At 56.8% G+C, this 23,746-nt stretch overlaps 2 protein-coding genes across 4 annotated transcripts in view; both read right to left on the minus strand.

Moving 5' to 3' along the window:
* Positions 1–1,193: 1,193 nt before the first annotated feature.
* Positions 1,194–23,746, minus strand: part of BOP1 (BOP1 ribosomal biogenesis factor) — a 117,646-nt gene continuing 95,093 nt past the window's right edge. For both annotated transcript variants that reach the window (XM_048287238.1, XM_048287239.1), the window contains exons 6-16: positions 23,491–23,592; positions 18,989–19,201; positions 16,899–17,060; positions 16,651–16,731; positions 15,547–15,616; positions 13,504–13,636; positions 10,068–10,248; positions 7,380–7,668; positions 7,204–7,288; positions 4,085–4,192; positions 1,194–1,436 (exon numbers count right to left, since the gene is read on the minus strand). In XM_048287238.1, coding sequence (XP_048143195.1) covers positions 1,283–1,436; positions 4,085–4,192; positions 7,204–7,288; positions 7,380–7,668; positions 10,068–10,248; positions 13,504–13,636; positions 15,547–15,616; positions 16,651–16,731; positions 16,899–17,060; positions 18,989–19,201; positions 23,491–23,592 — 1,578 coding nt within the window. In that variant the 3' untranslated portion in view covers positions 1,194–1,282. The remainder of the gene's footprint in view (positions 1,437–4,084; positions 4,193–7,203; positions 7,289–7,379; positions 7,669–10,067; positions 10,249–13,503; positions 13,637–15,546; positions 15,617–16,650; positions 16,732–16,898; positions 17,061–18,988; positions 19,202–23,490; positions 23,593–23,746) is intronic.
* On the minus strand, positions 5,700–7,190 carry LOC125317443. Of its 2 annotated transcripts, none has more exons than XM_048287241.1 (2): positions 6,036–7,190; positions 5,700–5,725 (listed from the first exon to the last, which is right to left on the minus strand). In XM_048287241.1, exon 1 carries the CDS (start codon positions 7,043–7,045, stop codon positions 6,095–6,097), a length of 951 nt encoding a protein of 316 aa, XP_048143198.1. In that variant the 5' UTR covers positions 7,046–7,190; the 3' UTR covers positions 5,700–5,725; positions 6,036–6,094. The 2 variants fall into 2 exon arrangements, with proteins under 2 accessions (XP_048143198.1, XP_048143197.1); XM_048287240.1 differs by lacking the exon at positions 5,700–5,725 and adding an exon at positions 5,878–5,969.

The raw sequence follows: 23,746 nt of genomic DNA on the forward strand, positions 1-23,746 counted from the left end.
ATGGGATTGGGATGGGGACAACGGGGGATGTGGGAATGGGGACATGCGGGGACGTGGGAATGGGGACACCCAGGGGATGTGGGAATGGGATTGGGATGGGGACACTGGGGGAATGTGGAAATGGGAGTGGGATTGGGATGGGGACACTTGGGAATGTGGGAATGGGGACATGGGGGGACGTGGGAATGGGGACACCCAGGGGATGTGGGAATGGGATTGGGATGGGGACACTGGGGGAATGTGGAAATGGGAGTGGGATTGGGATGGGGACACTTGGGAATGTGGGAATGGGGACATGGGGGGACGTGGGAATGGGGACACCCAGGGGATGTGGGAATGGGATTGGGATGGGGACACTGGGGGAATGTGGGAATGGGAATGGGGACACCTGGGGGATGTGGGAATGGGATTGGGATACTTGGGAATGTGGGAATTTGGGAATGGGGACATTGGGGAATTGAGGACACGAAGAGGCCGGGATTGTATCCATGAAAAGCCTTTATTGAACACTGTGAGCGGGAATTCCGATCCCGCAGGAATGCTGCGTGTAGGGAATGTGGGAATGGGATTGGGATGGGGACATCCAGGGAATGTGGGAATGGGGACACTGGGGGACATGGGAATGGGGACACCCAGGGAATGTGGGAATGGGATTGGGATGGGGACACTGGGGGAATGTGGAAATGGGAGTGGGATTGGGATGGGGACACTTGGGAATGTGGGAATGGGGATGGGGACACCCGGGGGATGTGGGAATGGGATGGGGACACCTGGGGGATGTGGGAATGGGATTGGGATACTTGGGAATGTGGGAATTTGGGAATGGGGACATTGGGGAATTGAGGACATGAAGAGGCCGGGATTGTATCCATGAAAAGCCTTTATTGAACACTGTGAGCGGGAATTCCGATCCTGCAGGAATGCTGCGTGTAGGGAATGTGGGAATGGGATTGGGATAGGGATACTTGGGAATGTGGGAATGGGGATGGGGACATGGGGAATGTGGGAATGGGGACACCCAGGGGATGTGGGAATGTGGGAATGGGATTGGGATGGGGACACCCAGGGAATGTGGGAATGGGAATGGGGACATGGGGGGACGTGGGAATGGGATTGGGATGGGGACACCCAGGGAATGTGGGAATGGGGATGGGCACATCAGGGAATTCAGGAGACGAAGAGCCCGGGATTGGATCCAGAAAAAGCCTTTATTGAACCCTGTGAGCGGGAATTCCGACCGCACCGGATCCCGGTGGATCCCGCTGGATCCCGGTGAGCAGCGTCAGGTGTAGAGGCGCACGGTGCCGTCGGCGCCGGCGGAGAAGAGCCAGGGCTGCTGGGGGTGGAAGGCGACGTCGAGGACGCCGAGGTCGAGCGTCGGCGCGTGGCCCTTGAGCACCTTGAGCGGCACCAGCAGCGCGTTCTGCAGCAGGTCACTGCCGGAGGAGCCGGAGTCAGCCGCCGCCGCCGGAACCGGGATTATCCCAGCGGGAACGGGGATGATGGGAGCGGGAACGGGGATGATGGGAGTGGGGATGGGGATTATGGGAGCGGGAACGGGGATTATGGGAGTGGGAATGGGAATTAGGGAGTGGGAATGGGAATTATGGGAGCGGGAATGGGGATTATGGGAGTGGGAATGGGAATTAACACAGCGGGAATCCATCACCGCCGCCGGAACCGGGATTATCCCAGCGGGAACGGGGATGATGGGAGCGGGAATGGGAATTATGGGAGCGGGAACGGGGATTATGGGAGCGGGAATGGGGATTATGGGAGTGGGAATGGGAATTAACACAGCGGGAATCCATCACCGCCGCCGGAACCGGGATTATCCCAGCGGGAACGGGGATGATGGGAGCGGGAACGGGGATGATGGGAGTGGGGATGAGGATTATGGGAGCGGGAATGGGGATTATGGGAGTGGGAATGGGAATTAGGGAGTGGGAATGGAGATTATGGGAGTGGGAATGGGGATGATGGGAATGGGAATGGGAATTATGGGAGTGGGAATGGGGATGATGGGAATGGGAATGGGAATTAACACAGCGGGAATCCATCACCGCCGCCAGAACCGGGATTATCCCAGCGGGAACGGGGATGATGGGAGCGGGAATGGGGATGATGGGAGTGGGGATGGGGATTATGGGAGCGGGAACAGGGATTACGGGAGTGGGAATGGGAATTAGGGAGTGGGAATGGGAATTATGGGAGCGGGAATGGGGATTATGGGAGTGGGAATGGGGATGATGGGAATGGGAATGGGAATTAACACAGCGGGAATCCATCACCGCCGCCGGAACCGGGATTATCCCAGCGGGAACGGGGATGATGGGAGCGGGAATGGGGATTATGGGAGTGGGAATGGGGATGATGGGAGCGGGAACGGGAATTATGCGAGTGGGAATGGGAATTATGGGAGTGGGAACGGGGATTATGGGAGTGGGAATGGGGATGATGGGAGTGGGAATGGGAATTATGGGAGTGGGAATGGGGATTATGGGAATGGGAATGGGAATTAACACAGCGGGAATCCATCACCGCCGCCGGAACCGGGATTATCCCAGCGGGAACGGGGATGATGGGAGCGGGAATGGGAATTATGGGAGTGGGAATGGGGATTATGGGAGTGGGAATGGGGATGATGGGAGCGGGAACGGGAATTATGGGAGTGGGAATGGGAATTAACACAGCGGGAATCCGCCACCACCGCCGGAACCGGGATTATCCGAGTGGGAATGGGGATGATGGGAGCGGGAATGGGGATTATGGGAGTGGGAACGGGGATGATGGGAGTGGGAATGGGAATTATGGGAGTGGGAATGGGGATTATGGGAGTGGGAATGGGAATTAGGGAGTGGGAATGGGAATTAGGGAGTGGGAATGGGGATTATGGGAGTGGGAACGGGGATTATGGGAGTGGGAATGGGAATTATGGGAGTGGGAACGGGGATTATGGGAGTGGGAATGGGAATTATGGGAGTGGGAATGGGGATTATGGGAGTGGGAATGGGGATGATGGGAGTGGGAATGGGGATGATGGGAGTGGGAATGGGAATTATGGGAGTGGGAATGGGAATTATGGGAATGGGAATGGGGATTAACACAGCGGGAATCCATCACCGCCACTGGAACCGGGATTATCCCAGCGGGAACGGGGATGATGGGAGCGGGAATGGGGATGATGGGAGTGGGAATGGGGATGATGGGAGCGGGAACGGGAATTATGGGAGTGGGAATGGGAATTAACACAGCGGGAATCCGCCACCGCCGCCGGAACCGGGATTATCCGAGCGGGAATGGGGATGATGGGAGCGGGAACGGGGATGATGAGAGCGGGAATGGGAATTATGGGAGTGGGAACGGGGATTATGGGAGTGGGAACGGGGATGATGGGAGCGGGAATGGGGATTATGGGAGTGGGAATGGGAATTACGGGAGTGGGAATGGGAATTATGAGAGTGGGGATGATGGGAGTGGGGATTGGGATTATGGGAGTGGGAATGGGAATTATGGGAATGGGAATTATGGGAGTGGGAATGGGAATTATGGGAGTGGGGATGGGAACCACCGTAGTGGGAATGGGGATTATGGGAGCGGGAACAGGAATTATGGGAGTAGGAATGGGAATTCTCACAGCGGGAATGGGAATTTTCGGAGTGGGAATGGGGATTATTGGGCCGGGAATGGGAATTCCTGGAGTTCCGCCCACCATGGGGGTCCCAAAACGCTGCTCCCACGCCCAGAGCCCAACGGGAGGGACCCGATCCCGGAGATCTTTGGGATCCAATCCTGGGTAATTCCAGGATCCCCCAAACCACCCCAAGGAGCCCAAAAAGAGAGATCCAATCCCGGATATCTTTGGGATCCAATCCCAGATATCTTTGGGATCCAATCCCGGATATCTTTGGGATCCAATCCCTGGTAATTCCGGGATCCCCCAAACCACCCCAAGGAGCCCAAAAAGAGGGATCCAATCCCAGATATCTTTGGGATCCAATCCCGGGTAACTCCAGGATCCCCCAAACCACCCCAAGGAGCCCAAAAAGAGGGATCGGATCCCGGCGATCCCCGCGATCCGTACTTGTAGACCATGCCGTGGCAGACGATGACGGTGCCGTCGTCGGAGCCGGAGGCGAAGAGCGGATAGCGGCGGTGGAACGCCACGGAGCGCAGGGCGCGGCGGTGGTGCCTGGAAAGCGGGAATCAGCGGGGAACGCCGGGATAACGGCCCGGGAAAAACCGGGATAACGGCCCAGGATAACGGGGATAACGGCCAGGGAAAACCGGGATAATGGCCTGGGATAACAGGGATAACAGCCCAGGAAAGCCGGGATAATGGCCTGGGATAACAGGGTTAACAGCCGGGGAAAACCGGGATAACGGCCTGGGATAATGGCCTGGGGAAAACCAGGATAACAGCCTGGGATAACGGGGATAACAGCCAGGGAAAACCGGGATAACGGCCTGGGATAACGGCCCGGGGAGAACTGGGATAACGGCCTGGGAAAAAGCGGGAGAACAGCTGAGAAAACCGGGATAATGGCCTTGGATAACGGGGATAATGGCCCAGGGAAAACCGGGATAATGGCCTGGGATAACGGGGATAACGGCCCAGGGAAAACCGGGATAATGGCCTGGGATAATGGGGATAACAGCCCGGGAAAACCGGGATAACGGCCTGGGATAACGGCCCGGGGAGAACTGGGATAACGGCCTGGGAAAAAGCGGGAGAACAGCTGGGAAAACCGGGATAATGGCCTTGGATAACGGGGATAATGGCCCAGGGAAAACTGGGATAATGGCCTGGGATAACGGGGATAACGGCCCAGGGAAAACCGGGATAATGGCCTGGGATAATGGGGATAACAGCCCGGGAAAACCGGGATAATGGCCTGGGATAATGGGGATAACAGCCCAGGGAAAACCGGGATAACGGCCTGGGATAACAACCCAAGGAAAACCAGGATAACGGCCTGGGATAACGGCCCGGGATAACAGGGATAACAGCCCGGGGAAAACCAGGATAACGGCCTGGGATAACGAGGATAATGCCCTGGAAAAAACCAGGATAACAGGGATAACGGCCTGGGGAAAACCGGGATAACGGCCCGGGATAACGGGGATAACAGCCCAGGAAAAACCGGGATAAAAGGGATAACAGCCCGGGATACTGTGGGAGAACAATCTGGGATAACAGCCCGGGATAACCTGGGATAACGTGGGGTAACAACCTGGGATAACAACCTGGGACAAGGAGGGAAAATACGGGATAACAGCCCGGGATAACCTGGGATAACGTGGGATAACAACCTGGGATAACAACCTGGGACAGGGAGGGAAAATACGGGATAACAGCCCGGGATAACCTGGGATAACCTGGGATAACGTGGGATAACAACCTGGGATAACAACCTGGGATAACAACCCGGGACAAGGAGGGAAAATACGGGATAACAACCTGGGATAACGCGGGATAACAACCCGGGACAAGGAGGGAAAATATGGGATAACAACCCGGGATAATTTGGGATAACCTGGGATAACGCGGGATAACAACCCGGGACAAGGAGGGAAAATATGGGATAACAACCCGGGATAACACGGGATAACAACCCGGGACAAGGAGGGAAAATACGGGATAACAACCTGGGATAACGCGGGATAACAACCCGGGACAAGGAGGGAAAATATGGGATAACAACCCGGGATAATTTGGGATAACCTGGGATAATGCGGGATAACATCCCGGGACAAGGAGGGAAAATACGGGATAACAACCCCGGATAATTTCGGATAACAACCCGGGACAAGGAGGAAAAATATGGAATAACAACCTGGGATAACGCGGGATAACAACCTGGGACAAGGAGGAAGAATATGGGATAACAACCCGGGATAATTTGGGATAACAACCCGGGACAAGGAGGGAAAATATGGGATAACAACCCCGGATAATTTGGGATACCCTGGGATAACAAGGGAGAACAACCCGGGACAAGGAGGGAAAATACAGGATAACAACCCGGGATAACAACCCCGGATAACTCGGGATAACAACCCCAGATAATTCGGGATAACAACCCCGGATAATTCAGGATAACAACCCCAGATAATTCGGGATAACAACCCCGGATAACTCGGGATAACAACCCCAGATAACTTGGGATAACAACCCCAGATAATTCAGGATAACAACCCCGGATAACTTGGGATAACAACCCTGGATAACTTGGGATAACAATCCCAGATAATTCGGGATAACAACCCTGGATAATTCGGGATAACAACCCCGGATAACTGGGGATAACAACCCTGGATAACTGGGGATAACAATCCCAGATAATTCGGGATAACAATCCCAGATAATTCGGGATAACAACCCTGGATAATTCGGGATAACAACCCCGGATAACTGGGGATAACAATCCCAGATAATTCGGGATAACAACCCCGGATAATTCGGGATAACAACCCTGGATAACTTGGGATAACAATCCCAGATAATTTGGGATAACAACCCCAGATAATTCGGGATAACAACCCCGGATAACTCGGGATAACAACCCCAGATAACTTGGGATAACAACCCCAGATAATTCAGGATAACAACCCCGGATAACTCGGGATAACAACCCTGGATAACTTGGGATAACAATCCCAGATAATTCGGGATAACAACCCCGGATAACTTGGGATAACAACCCTGGATAACTTGGGATAACAATCCCAGATAATTCGGGATAACAACCCTGGATAATTTGGGATAACAACCCCGGATAACTTGGGATAACAACCCCGGATAACTGGGGATAACAATCCCAGATAATTCGGGATAACAATCCCAGATAATTCGGGATAACAACCCCGGATAATTCAGGATAACAACCCTGGATAACTGGGGATAACAATCCCAGATAATTCGGGATAACAACCCCGGATAATTTGGGATAACAACCCTGGATAACTTGGGATAACAACCCCGGATAACTTGGGATAACAACCCCGGATAACTTGGGATAACAGGCCAACCCAGGCCTCCCATCCCCACAGAAACCCGGGCCAAACCGGGATTTCCGGCTCCCACCGAGCGCCAGGACGCTCCCGGCACAACCCCAGCGGATCCCAGCCGATCCCAGCCGATCCCAACAGATCCCAGCACCTCCACAGACTCGGGAACCCAGCGGGAATTCCGGGACTCACCGGAGCACCCGGTAGGGCCGCGTGGACAGGTCCAGGTCAAACCAGGCCAGTTTGCTGTCGTAGCTGCCGCAGATGACGTTGTCCCCTACGGAAGAGCGCCGGCGTCAGCGGGCGGCGGCTCCGGCCATCCCTCGGGAACGGCGGCATTCCCGGGAATCCCGGCCCCCCGCCCGCACCTCCGGGATGCACGGCCATGCTGGAGATCCACTGGCAGTTGCTCTGGAGCTTCTTGGTGAGCTCCTGGCGGAGCAGGTTGTAGACGCGCACGGAGCGCTGCGAGGCCACCAGGAAATAGGGCCGGAGCGGGTGGAAGCGCACGCACTGGATCATTCCCGGGCTTTTCCGGAAGGGATCCTGGCTCCAGCGGCGGCTGCTCTGGTGGATCAGCACCTGGCGGCTGCCGGGATTGCGGAGCACCGAGGCCCAGTAATCGCCCTTGGCGTGCCACGTCACCTGCGTCACCGGCTGCCGGAGGGAGACGGGGGGCGGGATGTGGGATACGGGATACGGGATGTGGGAATGGGATATGGGATGTGGGATGTGGGATGTGGGATGTGGGATATGGGATGTGGGATGTGGGATGTGGGATGTGGGATGTGGGATATGGGATATGGGATATGGGATATGGGATATGGGATATGGGATATGGGATATGGGATGTGGGATATGGGATGTGGGATGTGGGAATGGGATGTGGGATGTGGGATGTGGGATGTGGGATGTGGGATGTGGGATGTGGGATGTGGGATGTGGGAATGGGATGTGGGATATGGGATGTGGGATATGGGATGTGGGATATGGGATATGGGATATGGGATATGGGATGTGGGATGTGGGATATGGGATGTGGGATATGGGATGTGGGATGTGGGATATGGGATGTGGGATGTGGATATGGGATGTAGGATATGGGACATGAGATATGGGATGTGGGATGTGGGATGTGGGATACAGGAATGGGATATGGGATATGGGATGCGGGATGTGGGATGTGGGATACGGGAATGGGATATGGGATATGGGATATGGGATGCGGGATATGGGATGTGGGATGTGGGAATGGGATGCGGGATGCGGCTGAGATCCTGACCCTCTGGATCATCCCAGAGCTCCCCAGGGTGGGAATGGGATATGGGACATGGGATATGGGATGTGGGATGTGGGATGTGGGATATGGGAATGGGATGGGATTGGAATGGGGATGGGGATACAAATGGGAATGGGATGGGAATGGGGATGAGAATGGGAACGGGGATGGGGATAGGATGGGATGGGATGGGAATGGGAAAGGGATGGGATTGGAATGGGGATGGGAATGGGAATGGGATGGGATTGGAATGGGGATGGGAATGGGAATGGGGTGGGATTGGAATGGGATGGGATGGGATGGGATTGGAATGGGGATGGGAAAGGGATGGGAATGGGGATGGGATGGGATGGGAATGGGATGGGAATGGGGATGGAATGGGATGGGATGGGATGGGATGGGAATGGGATGGGAATGGGATGGGAATGGGGATGGAATGGGATGGGATGGGATGGGATGGGAATGGGATGGGATGGGATGGGAATGGGATGGGATGGGGATGGGATGGGATGGGATAGAGATGGGACGGGTAAAATCCCGACCCTCCGGATCATCCCGGAGCTCCCCGGAGCGGGAATGGAGGGATTTGGGAAGGGGTGAGAGCGGGGTTTGGTTGGTGGGAATGGGAAGAAGGGAATGGGGAATTCCCAGGAGAAAAGTGGGATTGAAGGGATCCAGGGGGGATCCAGGGTGGGATCTGCTGGCTGGGAACAGGGACAGGAGCAGAGGGAGCGGCCTCGGGCTGGGATTTTCGGGAATATCCCCCTGGAATTGCGGGCAAACGGGGATGGGCGGCCTCGGGAAGCAGGGCAGGGCCGGAGGCCGGGGATTCCCGGGAAAAGCTGGGAAAAGGGGCCGATCCCAGCTGGAATTCCGGCGGCTCCGAGGCGCCGGGAAATGTTCCCGGGGGATCCCCGGAATGTGGGGCTGGGGAGAATCCCCCTCCCCCACCCCCTGGGAAAGGCTCCGGGATTGCCGGGAATGGGAAGGGATTCGGGGATGGACACGGAGCCTCCGGACTCCCGGGATCCCTCCCTTGGGATGCGGAGCAGGGACCAAGGATCCCCTGGGAATTCTGTCCCTCGGGATGCAACGCGGGAACGAGGACCCTGCCAGGATCCCGGGCTGGGATTGATCCCACAACCTCCCAGATCCCAGGAATGCCGATCCCACCCAAATCCCGGGAATCCCGATCCCACCCAAATCCTGGTAGTGCCGATCCCCCCAAATCCTGGGAATGCTGATCCCCCCAGATCCCAGGAATGCCAATCCCAATCCCACCCAAATCCCGGGAATCCCGATCCCCCCAGATCCTGGGAATGCCGATCCCACCCAAATCCTGGGAATGCCGATCCCACCCAAATCCCAGGAATGCTGATCCCCCCAGATCCTGGGAATGCCGATCCCACCCTGATCCTGGGAATCCCAATCCACCCAGATCCCGGGAATGCCGATCCCACCCAAATCCTGGGAATGCTGATCCCCCCCACATTCTGGGAATGCTGATCCCACCCAGATCCCGGGAATGCCAATCCCACCCAAATCCTGGGAATGCTGATCCCCCCCACTTTCTGGGAATGCTGATCCCACCCAGATCCCGGGAATGCCGATCCCACCCAAATCCTGGGAATGCTGATCCCCCCCACTTTCTGGGAATGCTGATCCCACCCAGATCCCAGGAATGCCGATCCCACCCAAATCCTGGGAATGCCAATCCCACCCAGATCCCGGGAATGTTGATCCCCCCACCCCTGAATCCCGGGAATGCCGATCCCACCTTGCCGTGCTGCACCAGCAGCCGGATCCCCTTCCCGCGCTCCTCGGGGCCGGCCGGGATCCAGCGGACGGGCTGGATCCGCTCCTCCTCCGGAGCCTCCCAGGAATCCAGGAGCTGATCCGTGGCCGCCACCAGCAGCCGGTCCCCGAGGCCCGGATTCACCAGAAGCACCTGCTCATCCCTAGGGAATGGGATTGGGATCAGGATCAGGGGGAATCTGGGATCAGGGAACCCTCCCCTGGAGCACCTGCTCATCCCTAGGGAACGGGATCGGGATCAGGGGGAATCCGGGATCAGGGGGAATCCGGGATCAGGGAACCCTCCCCTGGAGCTCCTGCTCATCCCTAGGGAACGGGATTGGGATCAGGATCAGGGGGAATCTGGGATCAGGGAAGCCTCCCCTGGAGCTCCTGCTCATCCTTAGGGAATGGGATCGGGATCGGGGGAAATCTGGGATCAGGGGGAAATCAGGGATCAAGGAATCCTCTGGGATCAGGGAACCCTCCCCTGGAGCTCCTGCTCATCCCTGGGAATGGGATTGGGATCAGGGGAAATCTGGGATCAGGGGGAATCCGGGATCAGGGAACCCTCCCCTGGAGCACCTGCTCATCCCTAGGGAATGGGATTGGGATCGGGATCAGGGGAAATCTGGGATCAGGGAACCCTCCCCTGGAGCTCCTGCTCATCCCTAGGGATCGGGATTGGGATCAGGGGGAATCCGGGATTGGGGGGAAATCAGGGATCAAGGAATCCTCTGGGATCAGGGAACCCTCCCTGGAGCTCCTGCTCATCCCCAGGGAACGGGATCGGGATCAGGGGGAATCCGGGATCAGGGGGAATCCGGGATCAGGGAACCCTCCCTGGAGCAGCTGCTCATCCCTAGGGAATGGGATTGGGATCGGGATCAGGGGAAATCCGGGATAAGGGGAAATGTGGGATCAGGGAACCCTCCCCTGGAGCTCCTGCTCATCCCCAGGGAATGAGATCGGGATTGGGATCAGGGGGAATCTGGGATCAGGGAACCCTCCCCTGGAGCTCCTGCTCATCCCTGGGGAACGGGATCAGGGGGAATCCGGGATCGGGGGGAAATCAGGGATCAAGGAATCCTCTGGGATCAGGGAACCCTCCCCTGGAGCTCCTGCTCATCCCTAGGGAACGGGATCGGGATCAGGGGGAATCCGGGATCAGGGGGAATCCGGGATCAGGGAACCCTCCCCTGGAGCTCCTGCTCATCCCTAGGGAACGGGATCGGGATCAGGGGGAATCCGGGATCAGGGGGAATCCGGGATCAGGGAACCCTCCCCTGGAGCTCCTGCTCATCCCTAGGGAACGGGATTGGGATCAGGATCAGGGAGAATCCGGGATCAGGGAACCCTCCCCTGGAGCTCCTGCTCATCCCTAGGGAATGGGATCGGGATCAGGGGGAAATCCGGGATCAGGGGGAAATCCGGGATCAGGGAACCCTCCCTGGAGCTCCTGCTCATCCCTAGGGAACGGGATCGGGGGAAATCTGGGATCAGGGGGAAATCAGGGATCAAGGAATCCTCTGGGATGAGGGAAGCCTCCCTTGGAGCTCCTGCTCATCCTTAGGGAATGGGATCGGAATCAGGGGGAAATCTGGGATGTGGGGGAAATCCTGGATCAGGGAACCTCTGGGATCAGGGAACCCTCCCTGGAGCTCCTGCTCATCCCTGGGGAACGGGATCAGGGGGAAATCTGGGATCAGGGGGAAATCCTGGATCAGGGAACCCTCCCTGGAGCAGCTGCTCATCCCTAAGGAATGGGATTGGGATTGGGATCGGGGGAAATCTGGGATCAGGGGGAAACCTGGGATCAAGGAATCCTCCTGTGGGATGGGATCAGGATCAGGATGGGGACTGGGATCGGGATCGGGACGCAGGGAGGGATTTGTGGGATCTGCCAGGTGCCAGGACATTCCACAGGGAGGGAATGAGGAGGGAAGTGGGAGGGAAAAAGGAGGGAATAAGTTGGGAATAGGGAGGGGAAAAAAAAGAGGGAATAAAGAGGGATAAGGAGGGAAAAAGGAGGGAATTGGGAGGGACTGGAGAGGGAATAAGGAGGGAACTGGGAGGGAACTGGGAGAGAATTGGGGTGGGAAAAAGTCGGGAATAGAGAGGGGATCGGGAGGGAATGAGGAAGGAATGAGGAGGGAAAAAGGAGGGAATAGGGAGGGATCAAGAGGGAATAAGCAGGGAATGTTAGGAGGGAATAAAGAGGGAACTGGGAGAGAATTGGGAGGGAATTGGGGCGGGAAAAAGGCGGGAATTCGGAAGGAATTGGGAGGGAATAAAGAGGGAATGAGGAGGGAATGAGGAGGCAATTGGGGTGGGAAAAAGGCGGGAATTCGGAAGGAATTGGGAGGGAATAAAGAGGGAATGAGGAGGGATAAAAAGGGAAAAAGGAGGGAATTGGGAGGAAAAGCGGAGGGAATAAAGGTGGGAATAAAGAGGGAATGAGGAGGGACAAGGGCGGGATAAGGAAAGGAATAAGCAGGGAATGTTAGGAGGGAATCGGGAAGGAATTGGGAGGGACTGGAGAGGGAACTGGGAGGGAATGGGGAGGGAATAAAGAGGGGATTGGGAAGGACAAAAAGGGAATTAGGAAGGAATTAGGAGGTGAAAAAACGGGAATTAGGAAGAAATCGGGAGGGAATTGAGAGGGAATTGGGGGAATTAGGGAGTTAGGAGGGGATTAGGAGGGGAAAAAACAGGAATTAGGAAGAAATTGGGAGGGAATTGGGAGGGAATGAGGGGCGACGAAGGGAGTTAGGAGGGAATTAAGGAGTTAGGAGGGGATTGGAGAGTTAGGAGGGGATTAGGAGGGGAAAAACCAGGAATTAGGGAGAAATTGGGAGGGAATTGGGAGGGAATTGGGGGAGTTAGGAGGGAGTTAGGAGGGGATTAGGGAGTTAGGAGGGGATTAAGGAGTTAGGACGGGATTAGGGAGTTAGGAGGGGATTAGGAGGGGAAAAACCGGGAATTAGGAAGAAATTGGGAGGGAATTGGGAGGGAATTGGGGGAAACAAAGGGCGTTAGGAGGGGATTACGGAATTAGGAGGGGATTAAGGAGTTAGGAGGGAATTAAGGAGCTAGGAGGGGATTAGGAGGGGAAAAACCGGGAATTAGGAAGAAATTGGGAGAGAATTGGGAGGGAAGTGGGGGAAACAAAGGGCGTTAGGAGGGGATTACGGAATTAGGAGGGGATTAAGGAGTTAGGAGGGGCTTAGGAGGGAATAAGAAGAGGGATAAGGAGGATCCAGCACCATTCCCGAGGCAGGGAATGACGGCTGCGGCCCCGGAGGATCCCCCGGGCTGGGAAATGGGAACACCAGGATGGATTCGGCCGATCCCGACTGAACAGCGGATCCGGGATCCCTGATCCCGAGGGAATGCGGGAAGGATCCCGGGGAACTCACACGGCCACGGCCACCAGGGAGATGCTGGGATTGGGATTCCAGGCCACGCTCTTGACCACGGATCCGACGGGAAGGGTGCGGAGGCAGCGGGCACTGCTCACCTCCCAGAAACGCAGCGTGCCGTCGTCGGAGCCTGGGACGGGATGGGATTGGGATTGGATTGGGATGGGATTGGGATTAGGAATGAGATTGGGAATGGGATTGGGAATGGGATGGGGTTGGGATTGGGATGGGACGGGATTGGGATTGGGAATGGGAATGGGAATGGGGATGGGATGGGAATGGGAACGGGATGGGATTGGGATGGGATGGGAATGGGAATGGGGATGGGATTGGGATGAGATTGGGGATGGGTTTGGGATTGGGATGGGGATGGGATGGGAGTGGGATGGGATTGGAGTGGGATGGGTTTGGGATTGGGATGGGATGGGAATGGCATGGGATTGGGATTGGGATTGGATTGGGATGGGTATTGGGATGGGAATGGGATTGGGGATGGGAATGGGATTAGGAATGGGATTGGGAATTGGATGGGATTGGAATTGGGATTGGGATGGGATTGGGATGGGATGGGATCAGGATTGGGATGGGATTGGGATGGGATTGGGATTGAGATTGGGATGGGAATAGGAATGGGATGGGATTTGGATTGGGATTGGACGGGAATGGAATGGGATGGGATGGGGATGGGAATGGGAACAGGAACGGGAATGGGAACGGGAACGGGAACAGGAACAGGAATGGGAACGGGAACGGGGGACGGGAATGGGAACGGGAACGGGAATGGGAACGGGAATGGGAACAGGAATGGGAATGGGAACAGGAATGGGAACAGGAATGGGAACGGGAATGGGAACGGGAATGGGAACGGGAATGAGAACGGGAACGGGAATGGGAACAGGGATGGGAACAGGAATGGGAACGGGAATGGGAACGGGAACAGGAATGGGAACGGGAATGGGAACAGGAATGGGAACGGGAATGGGAACGGGAACGGGAATGGGAACAGGAATGGGAACGGGAACGGGAACAGGAATGGGAACAGGAATGGGAACGGGAATGGGAACAGAAATGGGAACGGGAATGGGAACGGGAATGGGAACGGGAACGGGAATGGGAACGGGAACAGGAATGGGAACGGGAATGGGAATGGGAACAGGAATGGGAACGGGAACGGGAACAGGAGGAGCCATTCCCTGGCAGCCGCCATTCCCTTCCCAGCGCCTGAGATTCCCTGGCACCCCCAATTCCCAGCGGCCGTGATTCCCTGAGGTTCCCTGAGATTCCCTGAGATTCCCTGAGATTCCCCAGAATTCCCTGGCTGCCCCAATTCCCAATCCCTCTCCTGCCCCATCACACCATCCCCATCCCATTCCCAGAATTCCCTTCCCATTCCCATCCCATTCCATTCCCAGAATTCCCATTCCCAGAATTCCCAGAATTCCCATTCCATTCCCATCCCATCCCATCCCATTCCCATCCCATCCCCATTTCCATCCCCATTCCCGTTCCCATTCCCATCCCATTCCCAGAGTTCCCATTCCCATCCCATCCCCAGAATTCCCAATCCCATCCCATTCCCAGAATTCCCATCCCATTCCCAGAATTCCCATTCCCATCCCCAGAATTCCCATTCCCATCCCATTCCCAGAATTCCCATTCCCATCCCATCCCATTCCCAGAATTCCCATCCCATTCCCAGAATTCCCATTCCCATCCCAGCAGCTCTCCTGCTCTCCCACCCATGGCTGTTCCAGGGGCAGGAACCCCAGGATCGGGATCGGGATCGGGATCGGGATTGGGATCGGGATCACGCCGTCGTTTTTCCCGCCTGATCTCAGCCCCATTCCCAAACCAGAGCCAGGAATTCCAGGTGGAGCAGCCCGAGCTGGAAAACGGCTCCGTGGGCCGGGAATTGCAGCCGTTCCCAAATTCCAGCCGCTCCCATTCCCTGTTCCCGATTCCCAGTACCTCCCATTCCCCATTCCCAGTTCCCAGCCGCTCCCATTCCCGGGAATTCCCGATCCGGGGGCGGATCCGTACCTGACACCAACCACTGCCCAGTGGGGGACACGCTCAGGGTCCGGACGAGGCTGGAATGGCCGCGGTAAATCTGGGAAAAAAAACGGGAATGAGGGAGAATCCCAAATCCCGGGAGTTCCGGGGCTCCTCCCTGGGAGCCTCTAGAATCCTCGGGAAGGGAGGAGGGATTTGGGATCTGGAGGGAGCACGGGATTTGGGATCTGGCGGCCCTGAACCCAAATCCACAGGGATGGGAAATCCCAAAAAAATCCCCCAAATACCCCCAAAAATCCCAAATCCCGGCCCTGATCCCATCCCACAAATCCTGGGAATGGGGATCCCCAAATCCCAGCGCCGAACCCATCCCAAATCCCGGCCCTGATCCCATCCCAAATCCACAGCGATGGGAAATCCCAAAAAAATCCCCAAAATTCCCCAAAAAATCCCCAAAAATCCCCAAAAATCCCAAATCCCGGCCCTGATCCCATCCCACAAATCCTGGGAATGGGGATCCCAAATCCCGGCCCTGATCCCATCCCAAATCCACAGCAATGGGAAATCCTGGGAATGGGGATCCCAAATCCCGGCCCCGAACCCACCCCACCCCCCCAGCAATGGGAAATCCCAAAAAAATCCCCCCAAAATCCCCAAAATTCCCCAGAAAATCCCGAAAAATCCCCAAAATCCCAAATCCCGGCCCTGATCCCATCCCACACCCCTAGCGATGGGAAATCCTGGGAATGGGATCCCAAATCCCGGCCCTGATCCCGTCCCACAAATCCTGGGAATGGGGATCCCAAATCCCGGCCCTGCTCCCATCCCACCCCCCCAGCGATGGCGATTCCAGCCGGGAATGGCCGCTCCAGCCCGGAATTCCAGCCCGGGCAGCCCTTTCCAGGGGGATATTCCCAAAAATCCCAGCCCGAGGCCGCTCCCTCTGCTCCTGTCCCTGTTCCCTGCCAGCAGATCCCGCCCTGGATCCCCCCTGGATCCCTTCAATCCCACTTTTCTCCCGGGAATCCCCAGCCTCACTCCCTGCCCTGCTTCCCGAGGCCGCCCATCCCCGCGATTCCAGGGCGATATTCCCGGAAAAAATCCCCGTTCCCAGCTCCGCTCCTCCCTCACCAGGGCCTGCGTGGTCGGGAAGGGCTGCAGATCCCGCGGCCTCGGAAGTTTGGGAATGAGATCCTCGGGATCCACGTTGACCTGCGGGATGACACCAATCCAGGCTGTTCCAACCCTCCGGAGCTTCCCGGGAAACCATTCCCGGCTCCATTCTCCAGCCGGGAATCCCCCCCGCGCGCATTCCCGGCGTTCCCAGCCCCTCGTTCCCGTTTTTTTTTTTTTCCCCGGGATGATCCGGGATTCCCCACCCGCATTTTGCGCTGCCGGGGGCACAGGTAGAGGTCGAGGCAGCGCTCGAAGCGCTCGTGGATGAAGCGGGAATAGGCGGGAACGGCGCGGAGGCTCCGGAATTTCTGCGGGATGAAGTTCAGGCGCCGCTCGGCCGGCTCCTGCTGCTCCCAGGCCAGTTTCTGTGGGAATGGGAATTCTGGGAATTCTGGGAATTCTGGGGATGGGGATGGGGGATGGAATGGGATGGGATGGGATGGGGATGGGGATGGGATTGGGAATGGGAATGGGATTGAGGATGGGACTGGGAATGGGATGGGAATGGGGAATGGGATGGGAATTCTGGGAATGGGAATGGGAATGGGATGGGATGGGATGGGATAGGAATAGGAATGGGAATGGGGATGGGAAGGGAATGGGGATGGGAATGGGAATGGGGAATGGGATGGGACTGGGAATAGGAATTCTGGGAACGGGGATGGGATGGGATGGGAACGGGGATGGGATGGGATGGGAATGGGATGGGAATGGGAACGGGAGTGGAATGGGATGGAATGGGATGGGATGGATAAGGAATGGGAATAGGAATGGGATTGGGAATGGGAAGGGGATGGGGATGGGATGGGAATTCTGGGAATGGAATGGGTATGGGGATGTGAATGGGATTGGGATTGGGAATAGGAACGGGATGGGAATGGGAATGGGGATGGGGATGGGAATGGGATGGGATGGGATGGGATGGGATGGGAATTCTTGGAATGGGAAGGGAATGGGGATGGGATTGGGAATTGGGATGGGATGGGAATGGGAATTAGGATGGGAATGGGATGGGAATGGGATGGGATGGGAATGGGATGGGGATGGGGATGGGATGGGAATGGGGATTGGGATGGGACTGGGAATGGGATGGGACTGGGAATGGGATGGGATGGGGATGGGATGGGAATGGGATGGGATGGGATGGGATGGGATGGGATGGGATGGGATGGGATGGGAATGGGATGGGAATGGGGATTGGGATGGGAATGGGAATTCTGGGAACGGGGATGGGAATGGGAATGGGATGGGAATGGGATGGGAATGGGATGGGATGGGATGGGATGGGAATGGGATGGGATGGGGATGGGATGGGAATGGGATGGGAATGGGATGGGATGGGAATGGGATGGGGATGGGGATGGGGATGGGATGGGAATGGGGATTGGGATGGGACTGGGAATGGGATGGGACTGGGAATGGGATGGGATGGGGATGGGATGGGATGGGATGGGAATGGGATGGGAATGGGGATTGGGATGGGAATGGGAATTCTGGGAACGGGGATGGGAATGGGAATGGGATGGGAATGGGATGGGAATGGGATGGGAATGGGATGGGATGGGATGGGATGGGATGGGATGGGGATGGGATGGGATGGGAATGGGATGGGGATGGGATGGGATGGGATTGGGATGGGAATGGGAATGGGATGGGAGGGGGATGGGATGGGAATGGGAATGGGAATGGGATGGGAGGGGGATGGGAATGGGATGGGACTGGGAATGGGATGGGATGGGGATGGGACATGCTGCGCTCGGGAGGAGCCATTCCCGAGGGTTGAGATCGCTCCCGTCGGCAGCTCCTTGGCTGGGATTTTCCACCCTCCTCATCCCACCGGGATCTTTTCCATCCTCATCCCACCGGGATCTTTCCCGTCCTCCTCATCCCCCTGGGATTTCTCTGCCCCCTTTTCCCCCGTCCCCTCTGGCTTCATCCCGCCAGGACAAATCCCGCTCCGGAACCTTCTCCCAGTTATCCCGGGGCTCCATCACGACCACCCCAATTCCTGGGAACCGATCCCAAACCTCCCCCTCCTTCCACGGGATCCTGGAACGGTTTGGGTGGGAACTCGGAGCCGATCCCATCCCACAGGCAGCGACAATTCCCACTACCCCGGGACGCCTGGGACACTTCCAGGCACGAGACATCCCACAAATTCCCTGGGAAAACACTTCCAGCCTCCACGGGATCCCCCAAATCCCCTCCACGGAGCGGATCCCGCCGCGTCCCAATCCCTGGGGATCTCCTCGGCATTCCCGGCGTTCCCCGGTGTCCGTTCCCGTTCCGTCACCTCCTCGGGGCTGAGCAGGAATTCCGGGGGGGGGTTGTAGGACTCGGCGTGTCCCGGCAGCGGGATTTTGGGAGCGGGGACGTGCATCTTGTGCCGGCCCAGGATGGAGTCGGGATCCTCCCGCGCCCACAGGTCGTAAAACGTGGGAATGTTTTCCTTGGGTTTCCGGGGTTGGATCCAGCCCATCTTGATGGCGTGGACCAGCTTGGACACCTGCGGGGGTGCGGAATTCCCGGGATTTGGGGTGGGGAGGGGAAGGGAGGGGTTTCCCGCCATCCTCATCCCACCGGGATCTTTCCAACCTCATCCCACCGGAGCTTTTCCATTCTCCCAATCCCACCGGGATCTTCCCAATCTCCTCATCCCATTGGGATCTTTCCACCCTTCCCAGCCCCACTGGGATCTTCCCACTCCCCTCAATCCACTGGGATCTTTCCGTCCTCCTTGAATTTTCCATCCTCCCAATCCCACAAGAATCTTCCCACTCCCCTCATCCCACCGGGATCTTTCCACCCTCATCCCGCTGGAGCTTTTCCACCCTCCCAATCCCACCGGGATCTTCCCAATCTCCTCATCCCACTGGGATCTTCCCACCCTCCTCAGCTTTTCCACCCTCCCAATCCCACTGGGATTTTCCCACTGGGACTTTTCCCATCCTCCCCATCCCATCGGGATCTTCCCACTGTTCTCAGCTTTCCCACCCTCCTTTCCATCCCACCAGAGCTTTTCCAACCCTTTCCTTCCCATTGGGATCTTCCCACCCTCCTCAGCTTTTCCACCCTCCCCATCCCACTGGGATTTTCCCACTGGGACTTTTCCCATCCTCCCCATCCCACTGGGATCTTCCCACCCTCCTCAGCTTTCCCACCCTCCCAATCCCACCGGGATCTTCCCAATCCCCTCAATCCACTGGGATCTTTCCATTGTCCTTGACTCTTCCATCCTCTTCGACTTTTCCATCCTCTTCATCCCACTGGGATCTTCCCACCCTCCCCATCCCATTGGGATCTTTCCACTCCCCTCATCCCACCAGGATCTTTCCATCCTCATCCCATTGGGATCTTCCCACTCCCCTCAATCCACTGGGATCTTTCCGTCCTCCTTGAATTTTCCATCCTCCCAATCCCACAAGAATCTTCCCACTCTCCTCATCCCACCGGGATCTTCCCAATCCCCTCAATCCACTGGGATCTTTCCGTCCTCCTTGCATTTTCCATCCTCTTCATCCCACCGGGATCTTCCCACTCTCATCCTACTGGGATCTTCCCACTCTCCCAATCCCACCAGGATTTCTCCACCCTCCTCATCCCACCAGGATCTTCCCATCCTCCCCATCCCATCGGGATCTTCCCACTGTTCTCAGCTTTCCCACCCTCCTTTCCATCCCACCGGAGCTTTTCCAACCCTTTCCTTCCCATTGGGATCTTCCCACCCTCCTCAGCTTTCCCACCTTCATCCCACCGGGATTTTTCCAACCTCATCCCACCGGAGCTTTTCCACCCTCCCAATCCCACCGGGATCTTCCCAATCTCCTCATCCCGTTGGGATCTTCCCAATCTCCTCACCCCACTGGGATCTTCCCACTCCCCTCAATCCACTGGGATCTTTCCGTCCTCCTTGAATTTTCCATCCTCCCAATCCCACAAGAATCTTCCCACTCCCCTCATCCCACCGGGATCTTTCCACCCTCATCCCGCTGGAGCTTTTCCACCCTCCCAATCCCACCGGGATCTTCCCAATCTCCTCATCCCACTGGGATCTTCCCACCCTCCTCAGCTTTTCCACCCTCCCCAATCCCACTGGGATTTTCCCACTGGGACTTTTCCCATCCTCCCCATCCCACTGGGATCTTCCCACTGTTCTCAGCTTTCCCACCCTCCTTTCCATCCCACCAGAGCTTTTCCAACCCTTTCCTTCCCATTGGGATCTTCCCACCCTCCTCAGCTTTTCCACCCTCCCCATCCCACTGGGATTTTCCCACTGGGACTTTTCCCATCCTCCCCATCCCACTGGGATCTTCCCACCCTCCTCAGCTTTTCCACCCTCCCAATCCCACCGGGATCTTCCCAATCCCCTCAATCCACTGGGATCTTTCCATTGTCCTTGACTCTTCCATCCTCTTCGACTTTTCCATCCTCTTCATCCCACTGGGATCTTCCCACCCTCCCCATCCCATTGGGATCTTTCCACTCCCCTCATCCCACCAGGATCTTCCCATCCTCATCCCATTGGGATCTTCCCACTCCCCTCAATCCACTGGGATCTTTCCGTCCTCCTTGAATTTTCCATCCTCCCAATCCCACAAGAATCTTCCCACTCTCCTCATCCCACCGGGATCTTCCCAATCCCCTCAATCCACTGGGATCTTTCCGTCCTCCTTGCATTTTCCATCCTCTTCATCCCACCGGGATCTTCCCACTCTCATCCTACTGGGATCTTCCCACTCTCCCAATCCCACCAGGATTTCTCCACCCTCCTCATCCCACCAGGATCTTCCCATCCTCCCCATCCCATCGGGATCTTCCCACTGTTCTCAGCTTTCCCACCCTCCTTTCCATCCCACCGGAGCTTTTCCAACCCTTTCCTTCCCATTGGGATCTTCCCACCCTCCTCAGCTTTCCCACCTTCATCCCACCGGGATTTTTCCAACCTCATCCCACCGGAGCTTTTCCACCCTCCCAATCCCACCGGGATCTTCCCAATCTCCTCATCCCGTTGGGATCTTCCCAATCTCCTCACCCCACTGGGATCTTCCCACTCCCCTCAATCCACTGGGATCTTTCCGTCCTCCTTGAATTTTCCATCCTCCCAATCCCACAAGAATCTTCCCACTCCCCTCATCCCACCGGGATCTTTCCACCCTCATCCCGCTGGAGCTTTTCCACCCTCCCAATCCCACCGGGATCTTCCCAATCTCCTCATCCCACTGGGATCTTCCCACCCTCCTCAGCTTTTCCACCCTCCCAATCCCACTGGGATTTTCCCACTGGGACTTTTCCCATCCTCCCATCCCATCGGGGATCTTCCCACTGTTCTCAGCTTTCCCACCCTCCTTTCCATCCCACCAGAGCTTTTCCAACCCTTTCCTTCCCATTGGGATCTTCCCACCCTCCTCAGCTTTTCCACCCTCCCCATCCCACTGGGATTTTCCCACTGGGACTTTTCCCATCCTCCCCATCCCACTGGGATCTTCCCACCCTCCTCAGCTTTCCCACCCTCCCAATCCCACCGGGATCTTCCCAATCCCCTCAATCCACTGGGATCTTTCCATTGTCCTTGACTCTTCCATCCTCTTCGACTTTTCCATCCTCTTCATCCCACTGGGATCTTCCCACCCTCCCCATCCCATTGGGATCTTTCCACTCCCCTCATCCCACCAGGATCTTTCCATCCTCATCCCATTGGGATCTTCCCACTCCCCTCAATCCACTGGGATCTTTCCGTCCTCCTTGAATTTTCCATCCTCCCAATCCCACAAGAATCTTCCCACTCTCCTCATCCCACCGGGATCTTCCCAATCCCCTCAATCCACTGGGATCTTTCCGTCCTCCTTGCATTTTCCATCCTCTTCATCCCACCGGGATCTTCCCACTCTCATCCTACTGGGATCTTCCCACTCTCCCAATCCCACCAGGATTTCTCCACCCTCCTCATCCCACCAGGATCTTCCCATCCTCCCCATCCCATCGGGATCTTCCCACTGTTCTCAGCTTTCCCACCCTCCTTTCCATCCCACCGGAGCTTTTCCAACCCTTTCCTTCCCATTGGGATCTTCCCACCCTCCTCAGCTTTTCCACCCTCCCCATCCCACTGGGATTTTCCCACTGGGACTTTTCCCATCCTCCCCATCCCACTGGGATCTTCCCACCCTCCTCAGCTTTCCCACCCTCCCAATCCCACCGGGATCTTCCCAATCCCCTCAATCCACTGGGATCTTTCCATTGTCCTTGACTCTTCCATCCTCTTCGACTTTTCCATCCTCTTCATCCCACCGGGATCTTCCCACCCTCCCCATCCCATTGGGATCTTTCCACTCCCCTCATCCCACCAGGATCTTCCCATCCTCACCCCATTGGGATCTTCCCACTCCCCTCAATCCACTGGGATCTTTCCGTCCTCCTTGAATTTTCCATCCTCCCAATCCCACAAGAATCTTCCCACTCTCCTCATCCCACCGGGATCTTCCCAATCCCCTCAATCCACTGGGATCTTTCCGTCCTCCTTGCATTTTCCATCCTCTTCATCCCACTGGGATCTTCCCACTCTCCCAATCCCACCAGGATTTCTCCACCCTCCTCATCCCACCAGGATCTTCCCATCCTCCTCATCCCATTGGGATCTTCCCACTCCCTTCATCCCACCGGGATCTTCCCACCCCCATCCCATTGGGATCTTCCCACTCCCTTCATCCCACCGGGATCTTCCCACCCCCATCCCGCTGGGATCTTCCCACCCTCCCCGCTCCCCCGCCGGCGTTCCGGTCTCTCCCGCCCATGTCCCACCTTCTCCTTCTCCACGAGGGAGGGGATGAAGCTCCGTTTGTCCGCGGGTCGGTTGGTCACGGGATGGATCCGAACCTCGTGGCTGAAGAAATCCACGGCCGGCTGGAAAACCGGGAATGCTGAGCCCCCAGACCACATTCCCGGCGGGAATTTCACTCCCAGGGCCTCCCCTCCCACATTCCCAGTTGGATTTCCACTCCTGGGGCCTCCCCTCCCACATTCCCAATGGGAATTCCACTCCCGGGGCCTCCCCTCC

Source organism: Corvus hawaiiensis, chromosome 26 (assembly GCF_020740725.1).
Source record: "Corvus hawaiiensis isolate bCorHaw1 chromosome 26, bCorHaw1.pri.cur, whole genome shotgun sequence".
NCBI lineage: Eukaryota > Metazoa > Chordata > Aves > Passeriformes > Corvidae > Corvus > Corvus hawaiiensis.